The sequence below is a fragment of the Dermacentor andersoni genome, chromosome 5 (genome assembly GCF_023375885.2).
Source record: "Dermacentor andersoni chromosome 5, qqDerAnde1_hic_scaffold, whole genome shotgun sequence".
In the NCBI taxonomy this organism is placed as follows: Eukaryota; Metazoa; Arthropoda; class Arachnida; order Ixodida; family Ixodidae; genus Dermacentor; species Dermacentor andersoni.
The window spans coordinates 128612303-128633522 of record NC_092818.1 but is presented as its reverse complement, the minus strand read 5'-3'; the positions used below and the strand labels follow the sequence as shown (position 1 = coordinate 128633522).

The 21220-nt window shown below is 46.7% G+C and overlaps 2 protein-coding genes across 6 annotated transcripts in view; one reads left to right on the top strand and one right to left on the bottom strand.

The window, feature by feature from the left end:
- LOC126531136 (glutamate receptor ionotropic, kainate 5-like) overlaps positions 1-21220 on the bottom strand; it is a 193160-nt gene that overhangs the window by 78073 nt on the left and 93867 nt on the right. The gene's annotated exons all lie outside the window — the stretch shown is intronic.
- LOC126531134 (probable serine carboxypeptidase CPVL) lies at positions 2338-20979 on the top strand. The gene is made up of 3 exons (XM_050178550.2): positions 2338-2766; positions 7943-8279; positions 20068-20979. The coding sequence occupies exons 1-3, from the start codon at positions 2431-2433 to the stop codon at positions 20922-20924; spliced, it is 1530 nt and encodes a 509-aa protein (XP_050034507.2). The 5' UTR covers positions 2338-2430; the 3' UTR covers positions 20925-20979.

The window sequence follows — 21220 nt, the reverse complement described above, 5'->3', positions numbered from 1 at the left end:
CGTTACTACGAGTCATGAACTGTCAATATCATGAATAATACGTGCAGCTGGATCAATTAGTTGATTTAACTTTAAGAATGTTGCAAAATATGATACGGAGAAGAAGGGCCAATCACATGTCAGTAAATTCGTTCAAGTTCGCGTCTTATTAGCGTCATTCAAAGATCGTCTCATTCTCTTGCCAGGCTTTTGGACATTGCTTTGGTTTCTGGATATTAGCCCTCAAACAAATACACTTATACATCGTCAGTTCAAGTCCTCTGTCATTAGTTTTAAGCCATCTCTTTTACAGGGCAATTCCATCTGCAAATCAGTTCGTTGAATTTTCACTTATATCACACATAGCGTAACTGTTCTCAATCCAGCACCTTGAACACTTACAAGAGTATAGCATGTTAGAGAGGAGTGATTGTGCGCGTTCCCTCGACACTCTTCAGAGCACTTTTTCTTAAGAATTATCGCAGCTGCTATAAAACTTCTGCAGATGTTACTTCGGAAATTCACGCATGGTTTTCCTACTCGTTCCCAACGCAATGAACCCTTCACGGCTCGTATATGGAACGCATCTCCATAACATATAAAGGTTACTTAGAGGAGTTCGTTATTGCGCAATCTTATCAACAAATCGAATAATGACAGCGATGTGGTTAATTGTACTGAATCAGAAGTGAGCACTTGCTAACATCAGAAAACAATTCACGCAGAAGCTCCTGTGGTAGTTGTGTAAGCATGCGTGAGCGTTGTGCCACTTGCTCATTTCCACGCAGCCCGGTGTCATTATCAATGCTATGTATGAAACTTGATCCGGCCAGTACTGGGGTGACACAAACTGGTGCGGATGGCGGCGCCAGGTGCTATGTATGAAACTTGATCCGGACAGCGCTGGGGTGACACAAACTGGTGCGGATGGCGGCACCAGGTGCATTTATGACGCAAGCAAAGTACTGAAGGTGGCGGCGCCAGCTGTTCTGATGACGTTTTTATCATTATAGGCCGTTATCGCTCTTTAGCACCTTATCCATCCGCGTCGAATCACTACGAACCATGACCAAACGTACTGCGCTGGCGGCTTCGCATGGCACGTCCGCGCGGACCATACCTTGAAAGCGATCTGCGGTGCCGACAGAGTGTGCCGACTGCTGATAGCTTCGCGTGCCGTGTTCTTGTCACTTACTCAGCGTTGAAGAGATACGCGTGGGCCCGCATCTCGAAATGGATCTGCGAAACGGGCAGAGTTCGGCGTGTGTTGAGAACTCCGTGGAGCGTTGTGTCCTCGCCGTTTCGTTGGCGTTGAAGCGAGAGGTAGCACGCAGGTGAATTCGCTCGTTGGTGCAGACGCTATCTTGGATAGCCATCGTCTTACGGGACGGACGGACGGCCGGACGGCTTTTCTTGTTGGGTAAGAGTATAAATGCTTAAGTATCAAGAAAAGCTCATCTTTTCTCCTCGCCAGATGGTATTCCGTCGAACCCGCCGTGGTTGCTCAGTGGCTATGGTGTTGGGCTGCTGAGCACGAGGTCGCGGGATCGAATCCCGGCCACGGCGGCCGCATTTCGATGGGGGCGAAATGCGAAAACACCCGTGTACTTAGATTTAGGTGCACGTTAAAGAACCCCAGGCGGTCGAAATTTCCGGAGTCCTCCACTACGGCGTGCCTCATAATCAGAAAGTGGTTTTGGCACGTAAAACCCCATAATCTAATCTATTCCGTCGAACTCTCGACTATGTGGTTCATTGCTGAATATTCTTTCCTAGGTCTAGTGGGTTCCTTGAGCTTTTGTGAATATTTTGTACAACGTTGAAATTAAGCTAGTGTGAATTTATACACCTGTCGTGGTGGGCGTGCAGCTATCGCTTTGCGGTGCTGAGGATGAATAAGAGGGTTCGATTTCCAGATCAGATTTGCTTGAAGTACCAGCCCAAATCTGAAACGCCAATCCTGTACTTCCGTTCCAACCACTCCAAGTTTGTCAAGAATGGTACCACTCTGTCTAGCATAAGGAACGCGTTGTTGAAGGCGTGCCTCCACAAAGTAGGCGACAGATTATCAGAGCCAGTAGCGTCAGGGCCAGCACTGCGTAAAGAGTACAAAAAAGGGGAGAGGGCATCAAATAAGCGCACGCTGACCTAAGGGATGCGGGTACGGCAGCAATGAGCTAATGCATTGCTTGCCATTTATCCAACTGGTATAGTCCTCTGGAACATTAGACTAGTTTGGCATCCGCTAGCACCTTGTACTTAATATCCTGCGCAACAGAGCACAGCCACAGAAGGTGATTCCTCGCAGTAAGGGAACGTTGCAGGGTTATCACTTGCAGATGAAAGCAAGTAGGGGAGTGGTACCAGAACAACTATCACTAAGGTAAAGGTGTTATTGTGCGTGCCCTCGGTAACGAGAGGTGTCCTTTCGGACGCGATTGTGAATGTTAAATGAACAATATCTACGTCATTCTTTTTCGTCAACGAATAGAACCGACGATGACGGCAGCGCGCATCCGAAGGACGCGGCTGGCACTACTGTCATTTTTGCTGGTGCCATGGCCCACCGTTCTAGGCGACGACGGCAGAGACGGCGACGAGAGTGCAGGCGACCCCCTCTACTTGACACCACTCATTAACAGCGGGCGCCTGAACGAGGCGCGATCCCGCAGTCAGACGGGTCGCATCGGCGGTGACGAGCTGGGATTCGTGCTGGGCTACTCGGGCTACCTGACCGTCAACAGAGAATTCAACAGTAACCTGTTCTTCTGGTTCATCCCGGCACTGGTGCGTACAACCACATAACTCGAAAAAAGTGGTGTTTGTTAGGCGTGGAAGAGTGACACATTGCCTATCGCTGATACCATAACCGCCTTGCTCGAAGTGGATGCCTATACTGTTCCGCCGTAGGAATAGACCCATCACCACACAGCGCTCTCCAGATGGTATCCCTTCCCAGATAATTACAAAGTGCAAGTCGTTTAACTTTGGAGATATGGCAAGAGCGGGAGTATTCAGCATGACATGACCGATGACCAGAAGTGGGCAAATGCCCCTTTTTATTGCGATAGCAATTAAGGGGACACTCTAGGCGCATTTCTGCTGTCGCCGTCGTCGTTATATTCCGTATGAGTGAAAGCATGAGTGAAAGCATGTGAGGGTGAGCCGGCGAACGCGGTTCAATCTCGCGTGCGCGAGCGAGGAACGCCGCCCAGATGCGTGCCCTCTTCTGTGGCGCGCAAGGCATGGGGGTCAGGCGACGGAGGAGGGGCGTTCTTCTGCGGCGGCTGCTAGGGTGCCTCGATATCCTACCCTCCCGCCTCTTCATACAGAGTAGAGACAACCGCGGCGTCTACAACGGCGTTGGCCACGCGAATCGCGGGCGCTGTAGTAGACGCCTTTGGCGGATGCCGTAGGGACGCGTTGCCAGCGCTTGTGTGTCTTAAAAGCGACCTGCGAAGTGGCCAAAGCGCGCGCCTGCGCACTGTGGCTTCATCTTCAAATGATGAGGCCGCGCGGGCCTCATCTTCAAAGCGATCTGCGATGTTTGCAGAGTACGCGTAGTGCCGGTAGCTTCGCATGCGCTGTGCTTTCGACGTTTCGTTCGCGTTGAAGCGACCTATGCACGGAGGTCAGTTGGCTCGGGGCTGCTACCGCAGTTCTTAACTCCAGCGTTTTCACAGACAGTTTCCGCTGTCATCGAGCGAGATGTCTTCATGCTTACTTGTGTGTGCGTGACACCGTGCTGGTTAATTTAGTTAAAACACGTTGATGGGCTGGTAGGTTTGAATCTATAATAGAATACGTAAGCGTGACTCAACAAGGACGTAGAAGAAAGCAGATACACTAAGACAGCGCTGTCTCTGTGTGTCTGTTTCTTTCTACGTCCTCGTTGAGTCACGCTTACGTATTCTATCATTGTTAAGTTAGTTAGTAAGCGAATGTTCACAAGTTTATACTGCCGATAAATCTACTATCCTTACTTCGTACAGCTATCTACTAATTCGCTATCGCAATCGGTGCTTCGCCTTTCGGGGGAAGTGCTAATTTTCTTCCTCACGCTCAACGCAAGAGTTGCGCCTTCACCTGACCATCATCCTCGTCTTGTAAAATTCACTCTCCTTCGCTCACCCTTATCTTCAGTGCATAATGTTCTTACGCCCTTACTCACCCTGAGTGCGTAATTTTTCTCCCACCCTCACTCAACTTCTCACTTAATTTTCTGCATTTAAATAATATATTGCATGGTACGCGATTGAAAACTGGCCATGTACAAGTACGTTGTAAATGGTAAAGAATACTTTTTTTTTTGCTTTGACCAAGCGATATACCGGCTGCGTTCATCAGTTAGACGGGACTGCTTAAGGGGTAGGACAGCCGATTAACAATTCGGCCAAGTTGCCCTGTTTCCTATTGTTGTGCCTTTCAAGAAATTTCGGCTGCGTTTTCCAGATAATTGTACACACGGGGCAAGGAAGCGTGCTGTGACAAACCATCACAGAGCTCGTACTATAGCCAGCTATATTACTTTGCGGACCCAAAAAAACTAACAAAGCTTTGAATACTTGTACGATTTGACAACTGCGCTAATGTTGTTACGCTAATGAGGCTAACTTATAGGTAGAACAGCTCTCTTTCCCCTACGCAAAGCAGCAGGCCAGAGGCAAAGCTCCTCCGGCGTACCTTTCTGATTTTCTCGCATTAAAGTGTTTCTCTCTCCCACGGACTGTTAGGCGCTGGACAAACATCCACAATACTAAGCGAATAAAAATCAATATGTCATTCCCATATAATCTGCGGTCTGTGGTCTCTACAAAAGCTTCTCGTTCTTGGCTTGTCACTGGTGACAGTGGCAATCACAGGCGTTTGCGAATGTGCCTCCAAGTGAGCTTTTACTTTAGGATAGATGCGCCGAAGGTCGCGCGCACGAATCATCGCGTTTCATTAAAGGGTACACTGGTATTAGCCAAGCTGTAACAGCCCGTCACTCTCGTTACGCACAGCGCATGCAGGCACACCCGGTGACAAAACATTGCGGGGCATAAGATCGGAGAAAATGCTGAATATGTCTGCAACCACACAACGCTGTCTGGTATTCGCATTTCAGGCCTCGACTAGAATACGCTAACGACATTATCGTAAACAGTTTTACTGGCTACTGCTACAGGCTGCTTGGGACGTGAACGTTTTCGGAGATCTTGTGTCCCGTAAACTTTTGTTGTCGGGTGCACCTCCTAAAGGGAATTCAAGAATGAACTGGGAGATATGACGCAACCTTGGCTGAATTTATCAGCCAAAACCGCAACAGCAAAGCACCGAAACAACTAGAAAAATAGAATAGCGTTATTTTAAGATGATGGAACTATCGGAACAGTAACTAGAATGACGTTGGCTTACAAGAGTAACATCCCTAGCAGAAATCATTCCGTACAGCACTTTAGTAGTTCCTCTTCCAAGGTTGCGCAGACGGAAGCTTTCCTTTTTGCCAGACACTGCAGAAATGTGCGTCTCATAACAGCGAGAACTCAGTGCTTAGCACTCAGGAGGGTAGGGGCAGAAAAAGGTCACGATGGAAAACTGGTTGTACCAGGTCCGTTTACCCAATCTGCCTTGTTTTTGTGATGCACGAAAAACATAGCACACAGTAAGACTCTACACCATGCATCTCTTTTGCTCTAATCAGCATATAAAAACGGCAAAAAAGATGCATTTCAAGTTAAGCTGGCAACTAGGTTGGCAATATTTAAATCACTTTTTCAACTGAGCTTGTGTGACCAGGTCAATGAATGAAAAAGAACCGTAACACAGTGAAAAACTGCGCAGGCTATTCACAATTTATTGACACAAAGTTTAAGTGTTGTTTACAGTTAGATTAACAGCTGCACTAATCCATCCATCCATCCATACATCCATCCATCCGTCCGTCCGTCCATCCGTCTGTCCATCCATCCGTCCATCCATCCGTCCATCCATCCGTCCATCCATCCGTCCATCCATCCGTACGTCCATCCGTCCATCCGTCCGTCCGTCCGTCCGTCCGTCCGTCCGTCCATCCGTCCATGCGTCCGTCCGTCCGTCCGTCCGTCCGTCCGTCCGTCCATGGCTTGAATCGCGGCCTCCTCTTTTTCCTTCCTGCATTTCATCGAAGTTGCCCTCCCTTACCCTAGACCTCATATACTTTCCAACAACGATCACCTAGCCCTTTCCTCACTCCATCAGGCTGAGGGCAAATGAGGGCGAAGATGGCCTTGTGAGCCTTCTCTTGAGGGTGCCCATGTCGGTCAATGACCAAGGCATTCTAAAACAAGAATCATGCCGAATATCACAAAAGGAATTACAACGAGACGCACTTCCGTTTACCTAATAACGAGGCTGCGGGATCAAATCTCGGCCGCGGCGGCCACATTTCGATGGGGACTAGATGCAAAAACATGCGTGTTCCGTGCGCTGTGGTGGTTAAAATTAATCCAGAGTCCTTCACTACGGCATCCATCATAATCAAATCATGGCACGTAAAACACCGCAATCCAACGCAAATTTCAAGACGCATGTCCGAGTTATAGCCACGATAAATCAAATGTATCTGTAAAGTTCCCATTTGTGCTAACTACATGTGAACATGACCGAAGCTTGAGCCTGGAAGTAAACTTTCAGCAAGTTGTCATGACTTTACCTTGTGGACTTGTCGAAACGCGAAGTGGTGGGCGATCATGGTCGATTATAATCCTTCCGTGCGGTTACTAACGTTTCAGAAAATTGTAGCAAGGCACGTCGAGTGGTACACCTCAAGAAGCTTTTGTGTTCACTGCCACAGTTTCAAACGATCCTGCAAATAGAAAACAACGCAATACTATACTACGCATAGCAGTCACGCAGCTGTACGAAAAGGTCAAGTTTAACAGTAGCCGCGGACAGGTTAGCATAGCTGCCAGCTTGTAGTGCTACTGTATGTGTATATAATAATACGGGATGAAATACAGTTATACAAAAAGGATAAAACAGCTCTACTTGTGCAGAGGCCATGCAAGTGGAAACGTACATACGTATCGTATGGTTTATTCCCACAAAACAGTAATACATGGCTCGTATTGGCAAAACGTTTTTACGCGTGAACTGTTTGTAAGAGAAACTTTCGGCCAATCCTGATGCTGGACATATCATTAGCGAAGGTAGCCAGCCAATAGCTTCACCAGCCTAAAATTAGTCAAACCAAGAAGCATGTGAGAGGATACACAGTTTTCCCAAACAAAGAGCATACAAGTCAAAGGACTACAACACACCGTATGCGCAAAAGCTGATGTTATAGTGGTGTCATAATCAACAACATAGGGTACAATGTGTCCAAGCACTCCGTTCGTCGCAATCACTTTCGCTGGCCCTGGTCAGCATCGAAAAAATGGATCAGAGTTCTTTTCACGAAAGAAGTATATAAAAAACCAAAGGTTGATCATTGCTATCTGATAAAGCATTCTCGTAAAAAGCAATTTTTGTCGATTTCGCAGTAGCAGGTTGATTAGAGAAGAAAAATGAAGGTCAAAGTTTCCTTTTTACAATTTCACGTTCATGTTCCAGAGCCGACCGGTGCGACGTAATGGGCTTCAAGGTATTTTTTTTTTTTTTCGTATTCGGGTTGATGTGGCTCAGTAAATTTTTTCGTAATTTGTCAATTTCCAACTATGGCTTTTTGTTATAATATAATGTTTCGATATCGATAAAAAATTAAGTAGGCCCGAGGAGACACCGTCAAAATCCACGACGTCACGGCGGGCTACTGTTGGAACTACAAAAGCTATGTGGCTACACTTTCGTTTTTGTGCCATGCCTACTCTGCCGGTTAGAGTGGCGTTCTTGGTTTTGCAGAAAGGTAATTCACTAATACTTCTCAGATATTTTTTTCTATTCAGCGTCCCCTTAACAATATCTGCAGCGAATCAAAATTTTGTCTTTGTTATTGTTCACACAGGAACGGCCAAGCGAGGCGCCTGTGCTGGCGTGGCTGCAGGGGGGTCCCGGTTCGTCATCCCTGCTGGGCTCCTTTGCCGAGCACGGCCCGTACGCACTTGAGGGCAGCGATCCCTTCGTGCCCGTGCGGCGCTCGACCACGTGGACCCGATTCTTCTCCATGCTGTACGTGGACGAACCGGTAGGCGCCGGTTTCAGCTTCACCGAATCTGAGCGAGGATATGCGCGCAACGTGACCGATGTGGCCCGGGACATGCTTGAGTTTCTGCAGCAGTTCTTTACGCTCTTCCCTGAGTACGCCAAGAGGGACTTCTACGTGACGGGCGAGTCCTTCGGCGGTGAGTTCCGTTAGAATCCACATGCTGCGTTCGAACTTCTGAAGAGGCCTCGTGGATGTTATGTTTATTTCTCCACAAAATAGAAATATCAGTGCTTTAATTGCTGAGAAGAATTTAGCATCGTTAACTTTGTTTCAGGAACGCTCGAATGCTCAAAATATTAAACACAAGTAGAACGCTACACCCTACCATTATAACAAAAGAAAGCATAGCGCTTGCTCTAAAATGCGCACTGACAGTGTGCAATGCATTCATCTGCTTACAATGCGTGAGCGAAAGAATACTGCGCACAAATTTTTCTTTCTTTAGTGAAGTTGTTAGTAAGAGCATAAGTGTTCAAGAAGGAGGAGGAAAAGAAGGAAGGAAATGTAGCGAGGCCAACCAGACGCACGGCCGGTTTGCTATCCGACACAGGGGAAGAGGCTTGAGGCAAGAAAAAAAAAGGAGCGGTAGGGAAGAAGGTACTATCAGTGTGAATACGTGCAGTTATTCTTAACTTCCCGCCTACAATCGGTCACTGATGCCAGTCGACTTCATGAAACGTAGCAGGGCCTGCGTCGCTTTGTAAGCCTGCGACGCGTGGGGCTATGGTCAGAGAACCTTAGTCTCTGAAAATGGTCTGCTATTTTATCGGTTTAACACCCTCCGAATCACGTCGTGTTCGATCTCATGGAGATCACAAAAACACAACACGTACTCGATCGTCTCTTCACATTTGCATGAGTCATAAATCGGCGTGTCGTACATTATATAAGGAATAAGTAGGCTTTAGTAAATGCCACCTTTAACCAAAGACGGCACACTAAAGTTGCATCACGACGGGAGGAGTTCGATGGAATCTGCAGCTTCAGTGCAGAATCCAGCCGGTGGAGACGGCAGTTCATCATCATCATCATCATCATCATCATCAGCCTGGTTATGCCCACTGCAGGGCAAAGGCCTCTCCCATACTTCTCCAACTGCCCCGGTCATGTACTAATTGTGGCCATGTTGTCCCTGCAAACTTATTAATCTCATCTGCCCACCAAACTTTCTGCCGCCCTCTGCTACGCTTCCCTTCCCTTGGAATTTATTCCGTAACTCTTAATGACCATCGGTTATCTTCCCTCATCATTACGTGTCCTGCCCATGCCCATTTCTTCTTCTTGATTTCAACTAAGATATCATTAACTCGCGTTTGTTCCCTCACCCAATCTGCTCTTTTCTTATCCCTTAACGTTACACCTATCATTTTTCTTTCCATAGCTCGTTGCGTCGTCCTCAATTTAAGTAGAACCCTTTTCGTAAGCCTCCAGCTTTCTACCCCGTCGGTGAGTACTGGTAAGACACAGCTGTTATACACTTTTCTCTTGAGGGATAATGGCAACCTGCTGTTCATGATCTGAGAATGCCTGCAAAACGCACCCCAGCCCATTCTTATTCTTCTGATTATTTCAGTCTCATGAGCCGGATCCGCGGTCACTACCTACCCTAAGTAGATGCATTCCCTTACCACTTCCAGTGCCTCGCTACCTATCGTAAACTGCTGTTCTCTTCCGAGACTGTTACACATTACTTTAGTTTTCTCCAGATAAATTTTTAGACCCACCCTTCTGCTTTGCCTCTCCAGGTCAGTGATCATGCATTGCAATTGGTCCCCTGGGTTACTAAGCAAAGCAATATCATGAGCGAATCGCAACTTACTTTATAAGGTATTCTCCATTAACTCTTATCCCCAATTCTTCCCAATCCAGGTCTCTGAATACCTCCTGTAAACAGGCTGTGAATAGCATTGGAGAGATCATAACTCCCCGACTAACGCCTTTCTTTATTGGGAATTTGTTGCTTTCTTTATGGAGGACTACGGTGGCTGTGGAGCCGCTATAGATATCTTTCAGTATTCTTACATACGGCTCGTCTACACCCTGATTCCGTAATGCCTCCATGACTGCTGAGGTTTCGACTGAATCAAACGCCTTCTCGTAATCAATGAAAGCTATATATAAGGGTTGGTTATATTCCGCACATTTCTCTATCACCTGATTGATAGTGTGGATGTGGTCTATTGTTGAGTAGCCTTTACGGAATCCTGCCTTGTCCTTTGGTTGACGGAAGTCTAAGGTGTTCCTGATTCTATTTGCGATTACCTTAGCAAATACTTTGTAGGCAACGTACAGTAAGCTGATCGGTCTATAATTTTTCAATCTATGGCGTCCCCTTTCTTATTAATTAGGATTATGTTAGCGTTCTTCCAAGATTCCGGTACGCTCAAGGTCATGAGGCATTGCGCATACAGGATGGCCATATTTTCTAGAACAATCTGCCCACCATCCTTCAACAAATCTGCTGTTACCTGATCCTCCCCAGCTGCCTTCCCCCTTTGCATATCTCCCAAGGCTTTCTTTACTTCTTCCGGCGTTAGCTGTGGGATTTCGAATTCCTCCAGACTATTTTCTCTTCCATTATCGTCGTGGGTGCCACTGGTACTGTATAAATCTCTATAGAACTCCTCAGCCACTTGAACTATCTCATCCATATTAGTAATGATATTGCCGGCTTTGTCCCTTAACGCATACATCTGATTCTTGCCAATTCCTAGTTTCTTCTTCACTGATTTTAGGCTTCCTCCGTTCCTGAGAGCATGTTCAATTCTATCCATATTATACTTCCTTATGTCAGCTGTCTTACGCTTATTGATTAACTTCGAAAGTTCTGCCAGTTCTATTCTAGCTGTAGGGTTAGAGGCTTTCATACATTGGTGTTTCTTGATCAGATCTTTCGTCTCCTGCGATAGTTTACTGGCATCCTGCCTAACGGAGTTACCACAGACTTCTATTGCACACTCCTTAATGATGTCCACAAGATTGTCGTTCATTGCTTCAACACTAAGATCCTCTTCCTCAGTCAAAGCCGAATACCTGTTCTGCAGCTTGATCTGGAATTCCTCTGTTTTCCCTCTTACCGCTAACTCATTGATCGGCTTCCTATGTACCAGTTTCTTCCGTTCCCTCCTCAGGTCTAGGCTAATTCGAGTTCTTACCATTCTGTGGTCACTGCAGCGCACCTTGCCAAGCACGTCCACATCTTGTATGATGCCAGGGTTAGCGCAGAGTATGAAGTCTATTTCATTTCTAGTCTCGCCGTTCGGGCTCCTCCACGTCCACTTTCGGCTATCCCGCTTGCGGAAGAAGGTATTCATTGTCCGCATATTATTCTGTTCCGCAAACTCTACTAATAACTCTCCCCTGCTAATCCTAGTGCCTATGCCATAATCCCCCACTGCCTTGTCTCCAGCCTGCTTCTTGCCTACCTTGGCATTAAAGTCGCCCATTAGTATAGTGTATTTTGTTTTCACTCTACCCATCGCCGTTTCCGCGTCTTCATAGAAGCTTTCGACTTCCTGGTCATCATGACTGGATGTAGGGGCGTAGACCTGTACAACCTTCATTTTGTACCGCTTATTAAGTTTCACAACAAGACCTGCCACCCTCTCGTTAATGCTATAGAATTCCTCTATGTTACCAGCTATATCCTTATAAATCAGGAATCCGACTCCTAGTGCTCGTCTCTCTTCTAAGCCCCGGTATCAGAGGAAGTGCCCGCTTTTTAGCACTGTATATGCTTCATTTATCCTCCTAACCTCACTGAGGCCTATTATATCCCATTTAATGCCCGCTAATTCCTCCAATAGCACTGCTAGACTCGCCTCACTAGATAACGTTCTAGCGTTAAACGTTGCCAGGTTCAGATTCCAATGGCGGCCTGTCCGGATCCAGAGATTCTTAGCACCCTCTGCTGCGTCACAGGTCTGACCGCCGCCGTGGTCAGTTGCTTCGCAGATGCTGGGGACTGAGGGCCTGGGTTTGATTATTGTATTCATATAGGAGGTTGTGGCCAAGTACTGCACCAGGGTGGCCAATCCTGCTCTGGTGAGGGAGTGCGTTACCGATTCTGGTCACCGGGATCAAGCCGCACTCCAGGCCTGTTTATGCAATTCTATCAACACGCGGATTTTTTTTTTTTAATCCGGTGGAAAATTGCGTGGCACCGGCATTCGAACCACGGTCCTCTTACACGCGAGGCGGATGCAATGCAGAGGGCTCACATAGCAACGCTACGCGGTGTGCATCTCACATTGCGGAACAAGTGGCCCGATACGATGGTAATGATGGTGATGATGTTTCTTGGCATTCCCTTTGGAACTTGGCGGTGACAAATAGTTATACTGTACATGTTTCTCGTTCTATCATTTTATATGCATCTCCTTAATAATCTTTTACTTCATCAGTACTTCTCTATCTACCTCGTACCGGTACCTGCGCAGCTGCTACATGGCGTGCCCCCTGCTGTGATATCATGAAACTGCAATGCAAAGTGTGCATGTATCGACGGCACGCGGCACGCATCTCACACGGCGTGTCTTCACGTGCGCTAGAACGTGTGTATATGGCCTTTCTCCGCGACCACCGAGTCGGCACTGGCATGGCTCAGTGGTAGAGTAGCTGACTCCCGCTCAGCGGGCCCGCGTTATATCTCGGCGGTAACTGGGAATTATTTACACAGTAAGCTGTTATGGCTTCATTCTAATAGCCGTTTCGGTTGGCGATGGTGGCCACCGCCGCTGCGGGTGTCCGTTGCAGTAATTGCCGGGAAGGAGAAAAATGTCGCAGCGTCGTCCGAAAGCCGAAGCATTGGTTGCGATACCAAATTACTGGACAGCTATACGAAGTAGGGATAGCAGTTTTATCGGTCGCATAAACTTATAAGCTAGGCATACTAACTTATCAAGCGTGGTGTCGTGTGCGCGCACAAACAAACATGGATAGATCTCACTCGATGGCGCCGAAACTGGCTGTGAACACGCTAGAGTGAGGAAGCGTGGCAGCAGCAGCGAGCGAATTGACATTCGTGATTGGTCTCGCGTCAAGGCGTACTAAGCCGCGATAACACAGCGCACATACGGGCTCATCGTAGATGGCTTTCAAGACACAGCGGCCGTCCGGGCTGCGCGGAGTAAAATGCATCCGCCCTCCCTACCCTTCCCCCGGAGCCTTGCGCGCGACGGAAGATGGCGAGCTTCCTCCTCGTTTTCCTCGCTTGCGTGCGCGAGATTCAAGCGGGTCCACTGGCTCACTTTCGCATGCTTTCACTCGCACATACATCATACGGCACACAGCGACGATTTTATCGTCCTTGTACTTTGTACGGAACCTCACGGCGACGGCGACGGCAGGAATGCGCCTGGAGTGTCCATATAACTGCTATCGCAATGAACAAACCAGCACTTGTATCGGAAAAATGTCCTATTCACGCGTCCAAGCGCACGTGGAGACAAGCGATGCGAGATGCGCGCCGCGTAGCGTCCATACGTGCACGCTTTGCATTGCAGTTGCATAGTATTACACCAGGTAGCCCTCCATGTAGCAGTTTCATAGATATTAGTACAAGGTAGATAGAGAAGTCTTGGGGAATAAAAAGAAGTTTAAGAAGATGTATAAGGAATGCTAAAATGAAAATCATGTAAGGCATACCTGAATAAATCAAGCAGGCCAGGTAACTGTGTCACTGCCCCGTTTCAAAGGGATGCCAATAAATCATCATCATTAGCATCATATCCTGCCACTTGTCACCCGATGTGAGATGTGCGCCGCGTAGCGTCAATATTCGCACACTTTGCATTGAAGTTGCATATTATTACACAGGGCAGCACGCCATGTAGCAGTTTATAGGCACCGGTACAAGATATATAGACAAGGTCGGAGGAACAAAAAGGTCACGCATATGTATACAAGAATGCTGGAATGAAAAACATGTATAGCATACCTGAATAAATTAAACAGGCTAGGTGACTGTCACCGCTACATTTCAGAGGGAAATGCCAATGAATCATTATCACCATCATTAGAATCACATCTTGTCATTTGTCACAACTTGACATGCGAGCCGCGTAGCGTCCATACGTGCAAATTTTGCATTGCAGCTGCGTTGTATTCCCCCAAGTGTCCCGACATATAGCAGTCGCAGGTAGCAGTTGCATGTTGCATGTAGGTCATGTTGGTCAACTCAAACAGGCTAGGTTTCACATCGTTTCAAATGCGATTCAAATAAATGATCATCATCATAAACAGCATCGTATCGTACCATGGGTCCAGGGATGTGACATGGGCACCGCGTAGTCTTGATACCTGTGTTTAATCTTCAGTAGACGTTATGGCGCCTTCTCGCAAGGTATGAGCTCTATAGTGCGGGCTGCTGAAAATGGAGCTCCTATGGAAGCACTCCTCCAGCATACACTGTGATTGTGCAGCTTGTTCCGCGCAGGCCTTTTACTTTTTTCTCATTCCCGGTGATAGCTGCGACGGATATCGCCGCCGGCGGAGCCGCTACGTACAAAGAGCAAATAGCTGAACACTACAGAAACATCAGGGACAACCGCCAGTGGCTTACCTCAACCTCAATTTTCACTCAACATGGAACAAGCATATGTCCTTCGCAAAGTTCAAGCTCTCTTCATCCAGCTAATGTTCTACAATTTCGAATGGCGTAGCACCATTGTGGTACCTAGAGGGGGGGGGGGGGGGGGGGGGGGTACTCCCTACACACATCGTCAAAAGAAGTGTGGGGGTGGGGCAAAGTATGTCATTTGCCCCCCCCCCCCCCCCCCCCCCACATACACACTTCTGAAATTAGGCACTGGCACTTTCGGCTGCAGACTGTAAAATGCATTAAAACTACAGCTGAAGCTATATGTTTTTTCGGAGTAGAGTGACCGCATAAGTAATTCTTTTATTTACTACGCGTATCTATGCTTGGACAGCGACAATTGTCTTTTGTGCCTTTTTCCGGACGCCCTGCAGTGCGCGACGCGCGGGTTTCGCCATACACGCTGGCGTTGCGGATAACCCCTGGCGCTGGGCAGTTCCCGCCATTACAAACCGTCAGCTTGCCCAGTTTTTTGGGACTGCTCTATCCGTATCCTAAAACACAATCAGCTTGTTACATTGAATCTGCGATTGAGGGAGAGGTCCGGATGAAGTGTGATAATCAGCCGTGCTCAACGACCGGTGTGCCTCACGGCCTGAAATCGTTGGATTATCCCCCCCCCCCCCCCAAATGCTGGAACTACTTAATCTCTACCTGTTGCAGCGTTGCTGTCTCAGTATCTTATCACCATCAGAAATCTAATCAAAACTCTTACAGGTATAGCTGTCGAATTTGATTGTGTAATCACGACTTATCGTAGACAAGCTCGTGAAAATAACCTTGGTCGAAATTGCAGGGCCATTTGAACACCAATAGAACGCCTACTGGAATTTTTTCTGAAGACTTGTGTCACTTCTGACTGGCGACTTCATTTTCAGACTGTTTCTAAGTAAGCGCTACACTATTACTTGTTTCCCGGCAGGAGCAAACAAAGCAGATATATCGTATTTTGAAAAAAATGAGGGCCTCTTTTTGCCGATGTGTACCGCAAATTTGCACTATGTAGGTTGCTTATGTACTCTCAAAACATTAACTGACTGGTTGCTTTATCCAAATTTTTATGCGTTATACACGGTATTTGGTTGTTTTCCCCCGGTAACCTCGGTAAAATATGCTGGTCGGGGTGTTTATATTTATTTGACGTACAAAACAACGTTCCGAGTGACGAGCGATATATGTTTAATCTGTGTAGGTTCATTACAGCCTTTGCAGAAAGTTACTCATTGAAGCATTCCAGGGTGTCATACTGGCGCCAATCTAGATGCTTCATAGACTCCTAAAACAACGCACGAGTAACAAACGTGAAATTCCGTGAAAATAGGAAAATTTAGGAGCAATGCCTTCCGAAACTTTCAATTTGCTGCTTCAAATGCAAGTATCGCAGATAATTACTAAACCCTCGTTTTTTCATGCATTCTCGGGAAATACTTTCAGTCAGAAATTAACAATTGACTGTCGATAAATTTGTGAAATTTACATAATTTTATTTCAAGGTGCTGGAGACTCCTTATAGAAAGCAAGTGAAGGTGGGCGAATGAGTCTGCGTATTTTATAGGGACCCATCATAATTACACAGTAAATATTCATGTATTGTGCAGTCAGTCATGCTGCGTTTCTTCATTAAGTTTATTGAGTCCCCCACTCGAATTGCATGCACAGGTTAATTACTGGGCACAAGCATTACAACAAGGAAAGGAAATAATATTTCGCAATTACTACCGAAACGCCGCACTTCGAATGTCCCGTCAAAGACGGTAGTCTCTTCATGAAAGCGGTCGTGTGAAGCGGTACATTTCACCTAGAAGTGAAAGGGGTGTACTTAAGGAAAGCAGAATGTTCAGTTTACTCAAAGATTGATGTTCATTGTCACCACTGCACAGTAATGGCAAGAAAGAATGGTAGGCAGTTAAATATCATGCCACATTCTTGTGTGTGACGTCATCAGTGGTGTAATTACTTCCTCTTTCTACTTCCGGGTTTCCAGGAATTTCGCCGAAGTCGTGCTCACGTGGCGCGTCTCTAAAGTCTACGATCCTTTGCTTTGACGTGCGGTAATCAGTGATTTTTAAATAATCGTAATTATTCCAGACACTTCAGTAACTCAACTTGTAACTAAACTTATGCTCTGATATCATACCCATAATGAAACCCATGAATTTCGTACTGTAGCATTCTTTTCTATTTTTTCTTATTTGTTTTGAATTTCGTTCCCGGTCGTCTCAGGAGGTGAACCGGAAGCGCTGCGCAAGAGACAAGAGTGTCACTCGATGCTCGTGCCACTGATAAGTCTCGTTCATAATCGTGAACGCCGTGACTGAAGGGGATATCACGAGATTCGTAGTTTGCTTCCCCGGTGGACTCAGTGAGCTAAACAAGGCATCTTGTTTATATGTAGGGAAAATTATGGGCATGGTATGGATAATAATAATAATAATATTTGGGGTTTTACGTGCCAAAACCACTTTCTGATTATGAGGCACGCCGTAGTGGAGGACTCCGGAAATTTTGACCACCTGGGGTTCTTTAACGTGCACCTAAATCTAAGCACACGGGTGTTTTCGCATTTCGCCCCCATCGAAATGCGGCCGCCGTGGCCGGGATTCGATCCCGCGACCTCGTGCTCAGCAGCCCAACACCATAGCCACTGAGGATGGTATGGATAAGGCGTTGGTAATGTTCCGAAATGGTGGGTTAAATGAGCATTTTCCAGTAGAACACGTATGCAAGTGGTCCATAGCGTTATTAGTCTGTTTTACGAGCGGTGTGAGACGGCTGCTCTGGCATAATTACAACAACTTAGGTCGAATTTTGCCAACATAGGGAGAATACGACAAGTTAATGTGCCATGGTAAATACGTGGGGATCAAATATAGCATTAAAAAATTGTAAGCAAGCGTTCGAAAGTATCATGCTAGTGCTATTAGCTAGGTTTCCCAATGTCGCATGAGAACTCTGCGTTTCAGACATTTTGTACTTTGAAGGAATAGGCAGCATCTTAAGTGCAATGTGTCGCGTTGTTTTAGCCTTTCTGGCTTATTTAGAAGCGTTATGGATAATGATTGAACCCTAATCTTTTTCTTATTACTTTTCCATGCGGGATAGAGTAGTTTCGCCTGGTGTCCTTACTGAAGTAAAGGAGGCAACTACCGTTATGTTTGGTGACTGTAAGGACAAGTTAATGGGTGACGTGGAAGTGAAGTACAATATAGATGGGTAATTGGGGTTCTGGCAATAGATTACGTATGCAAACCCTTCAGAGTGTTTGAGCGTGTGTAACGAGCAGGAAGGATTGAGCCCGCTGCCGTGGCAGAACTATAAAAGCCGCCAAATTTAGCGAAAATTGGTGGTACACTATGGAAACTCTGTGCGAAATTAAATGCGGTTGGATAAACACAGCCTTCGTAAAAATTTCTTATTCAAGAGTTAGAGCATGTGATATGGGCGCTCTGAGCTAGGCTTCCCATTGTCCAGACATAGCTGTACTTTACAACAGGTTTATATACTGTGGATAGGGGAGGGGGAACACGGTAACTCCAATGTGCGACAAAACTTTTACGCTTCTAGTCCAGTTAGAAGCGTCGCAAATAATTAATGAGCCGTCTTTCTTATTTCCTTACTTCCTCAGGTGGCATAACACGTTCCTTCTTAGTTTCAGCGATGTCCTCGGTGAACAAAACAAGATATGTTGTTTATATTCGGCGAAAATAACGGGCGCGTCATGGACTATATGTAGGTAAATTTCAAAGATAGGGGAATAATTAGGTCATTTGTATTAAATTACGCATGTAAGCTATTCGGAACTGTATGAATGCGTTTCGCGAACAACAAATGTATCCTGTTGCTCTAAAACTTTGAGCTTAACAGATATGGGGGCGTTATAGAGCAATAAAGCATTGCATACCCGCCTCAGAAGTTGTAGTGGTGGTTTTCAACAGATTATCTAAACGCGTGTACGCACATATGTGTGTGTGTGTGTGTGTGTGTGTGTGTGTGTGTGTGTGTGTGTGTGTGTGTGTGTGTGTGTGTGTGTGTGTGTGTGTGTGTGTGTGTGTGCGTGTGCGTGTGCGTGTGTGTGCGTGTGCGTGTGTGTGTGTGCGCGTGCATGCGTGAATATTACAAGTAATTTATGTTGATTGTACGCAGTGGCGTACAGCCTCGACATTTTTACCTAAACTAGCGATACATTTATGCTGTAGACTTAAACATAAAGTACAATTCTTTGTTGAATTATTCAAATTCTTTGTAGCAAATGTGCATTTTTCATGTCCCTTGTACTGCTGCAACTGGGCGGCGGGATCCGGAATCATGGTCGGGCACTCATTGTTCTTTGTCCCTGCATCATCTTGAGATTTTATGGTTGCAAGAGATTTTTCAGGCCCCCATAATTCAGCAAGTGTGATTGATAAATGGATATATATATATATATATATATATATATATATATATATATAGCGAGAGGAAGCGAGAGGTCAGATCTGCGGTTTGCCCCCCACTCTATGAAGAGTTATTACACAACTGCGTAGCACAGCTCACTGCCCCAACTTCTGATAAAGGCAGACACAAACCGCATTCTGCGCTCATGTAACAGTGAGTGCCATTACGTCTCCTTCTTTCTCTTACCCTCCACTTGCTTCCTGGAGTGCTTGACTTCACTAGAGTTCGTTGGATCAACAACGGGCCTTAGCGGAGCAAGCTCTCTTCTTTACTGGGCCTTAGCGCTGGCCTCAAATGAAGTGTTTTACCCTGCCTTCATTTCCGTGGTGGCGGCGGTGGACACGATCACCAACCGAAAAGGCCATTAGAATGAGCCCGTAACAGATTACGCTGTAAAATATTAGCGACTTATTTCACGAGCAGAGAGGCTTAACCCTCTCTCTCTCTCTCTCTCTCTCTCTCTCTCTCTCTCTCTCTCTCTCTCTCTCTCTCTCTCTCATGAATTCACATTAAATAAATGTTTTCTTTTGTTGAATGTGCTTAACCTGCTTTATTGTGAGTGCTACGGTGAATGACCTTTACAACGTAGGGACCTTTATAACGAAAAATTTTGGAGGTCCCGAGCTATTCGTTATCAATCGTCTAGCTGTAAAAACTGGCTCCCTACAGTTACGAACTTTAACTTGTTCTTTCAAATGCAACCAACCTCGTCGATAAGAAAAACTATTTAGCCGCGTCCATTCATTTAGCAGCAGCTGCAGAGCTAAAGCTTCCACTTAAGACCATTAATAAGCACTTTTTCTTGGTTTCTTCCAACTGCTGCATGTGAACGTAGTCATACTTTAAAGCTATCATGTACTCTAACATTATCCTCGTCTGATGCTTCACGCAGGAAAGTTTGTCCCGGCCACAGCATTTGCCCTACACGACGCGGGTGACTCGCTGCGCGTCAAGATCAAGCTTAAAGGCGTCGCCTTCGGCAACGGGTTGACGGACCCGCCAAGCATGATAGACTTTGGCGGCCGCTTGTACCAACTGGGCCTTGTCGACCGGAAGCAGGCCGCCCACTTCGACCAAAAGAGAGACGTCGCTCTGAGCCTCATCAATGACGACCGCTATTACGAGGCCGCCTTCGTCGTCAACAACCTCATCTACAATCTGCCCAACGACTACTATAACCTCACTTCCGCATACTTTAACAAAGTAACTGGCTATGAGAGTTACTACAACATGCTCAAGATCAAAGATCCTCCGGCTATCGCATCGTACGGGGACTTCGTCCAGACGCCGGCGCTGCGGCGAGCCCTTCACGTTGGTGAGAACGCGTTCCGAGACCGGAAGGACGTTGTGACCCACATGATAGGCGACATCCTCAAGTCGGCAAAATCTTACATGCCAGTGCTGATGGAAAACTACAAGGTCCTGATGTACAGCGGTCAGCTCGACATTGTCGTGCCGTACACCGCCACGGCGCAATTCGTGGCGACGATTCCTTGGTCCGGGGCCGAGGCTTTGTCCGCTGCGCCGCGCAAAATTTGGCGCCCGTCCTCCGAGTCGTGGTGGCGAGCATCGGACTCTAATTCTGTGGTGTTCGGCTACACGCGACGCGCGAAAGGTTTCAGAGAAGTCATGATACGTGACGCAGGTCATTTCGCGCCGCACGACCAACCTGAAGCAAGCCTGGACATGATGACAAGGTTCATTTTCGACTTGCCATTCGCCGACGGCGAAGACGTATCCCAAAAGTAAGCTGTCTAGACGCTACTGTCGGGAGGCGCAACACAAAGGAATAAACATTTTTGTTAAAATATTCGCGCTTTGGTGCCGCTTGGTTGTCTTGGTCGAGAACTTCGTCGACAAAGCAGAACGGGGGCCGTATTCACGAAAATGATTTTACCCTAGAAATGTTCGTACGATCATACATGCCAGCCAATCAAGATGTAGGGCATATTATTAGTGAAACCTGCTGACCAATAACTTGCAGCACTTACGACCTAGAGGCTTTGTTAATTCAGCCACTTGGTGCGGTTTTTTGTAAGGTCTGA

What these genes read in the sequence shown, in the direction of transcription:
- LOC126531134 (XM_050178550.2), top strand. Translation starts at nt 2,431, where the DNA reads ATGAACAATATCTACGTCATTCTTTTTCGTCAACGAATAGAACCGACG. An exon ending in TCTGGTTCATCCCGGCACTG is followed by an intron (nt 2,767 to 7,942) that starts GTGCGTACAACC and finishes TTGTTCACACAG; the next exon opens with GAACGGCCAAGCGAGGCGCC. An exon ending in GACGGGCGAGTCCTTCGGCG is followed by an intron (nt 8,280 to 20,067) that starts GTGAGTTCCGTT and finishes TGCTTCACGCAG; the next exon opens with GAAAGTTTGTCCCGGCCACA.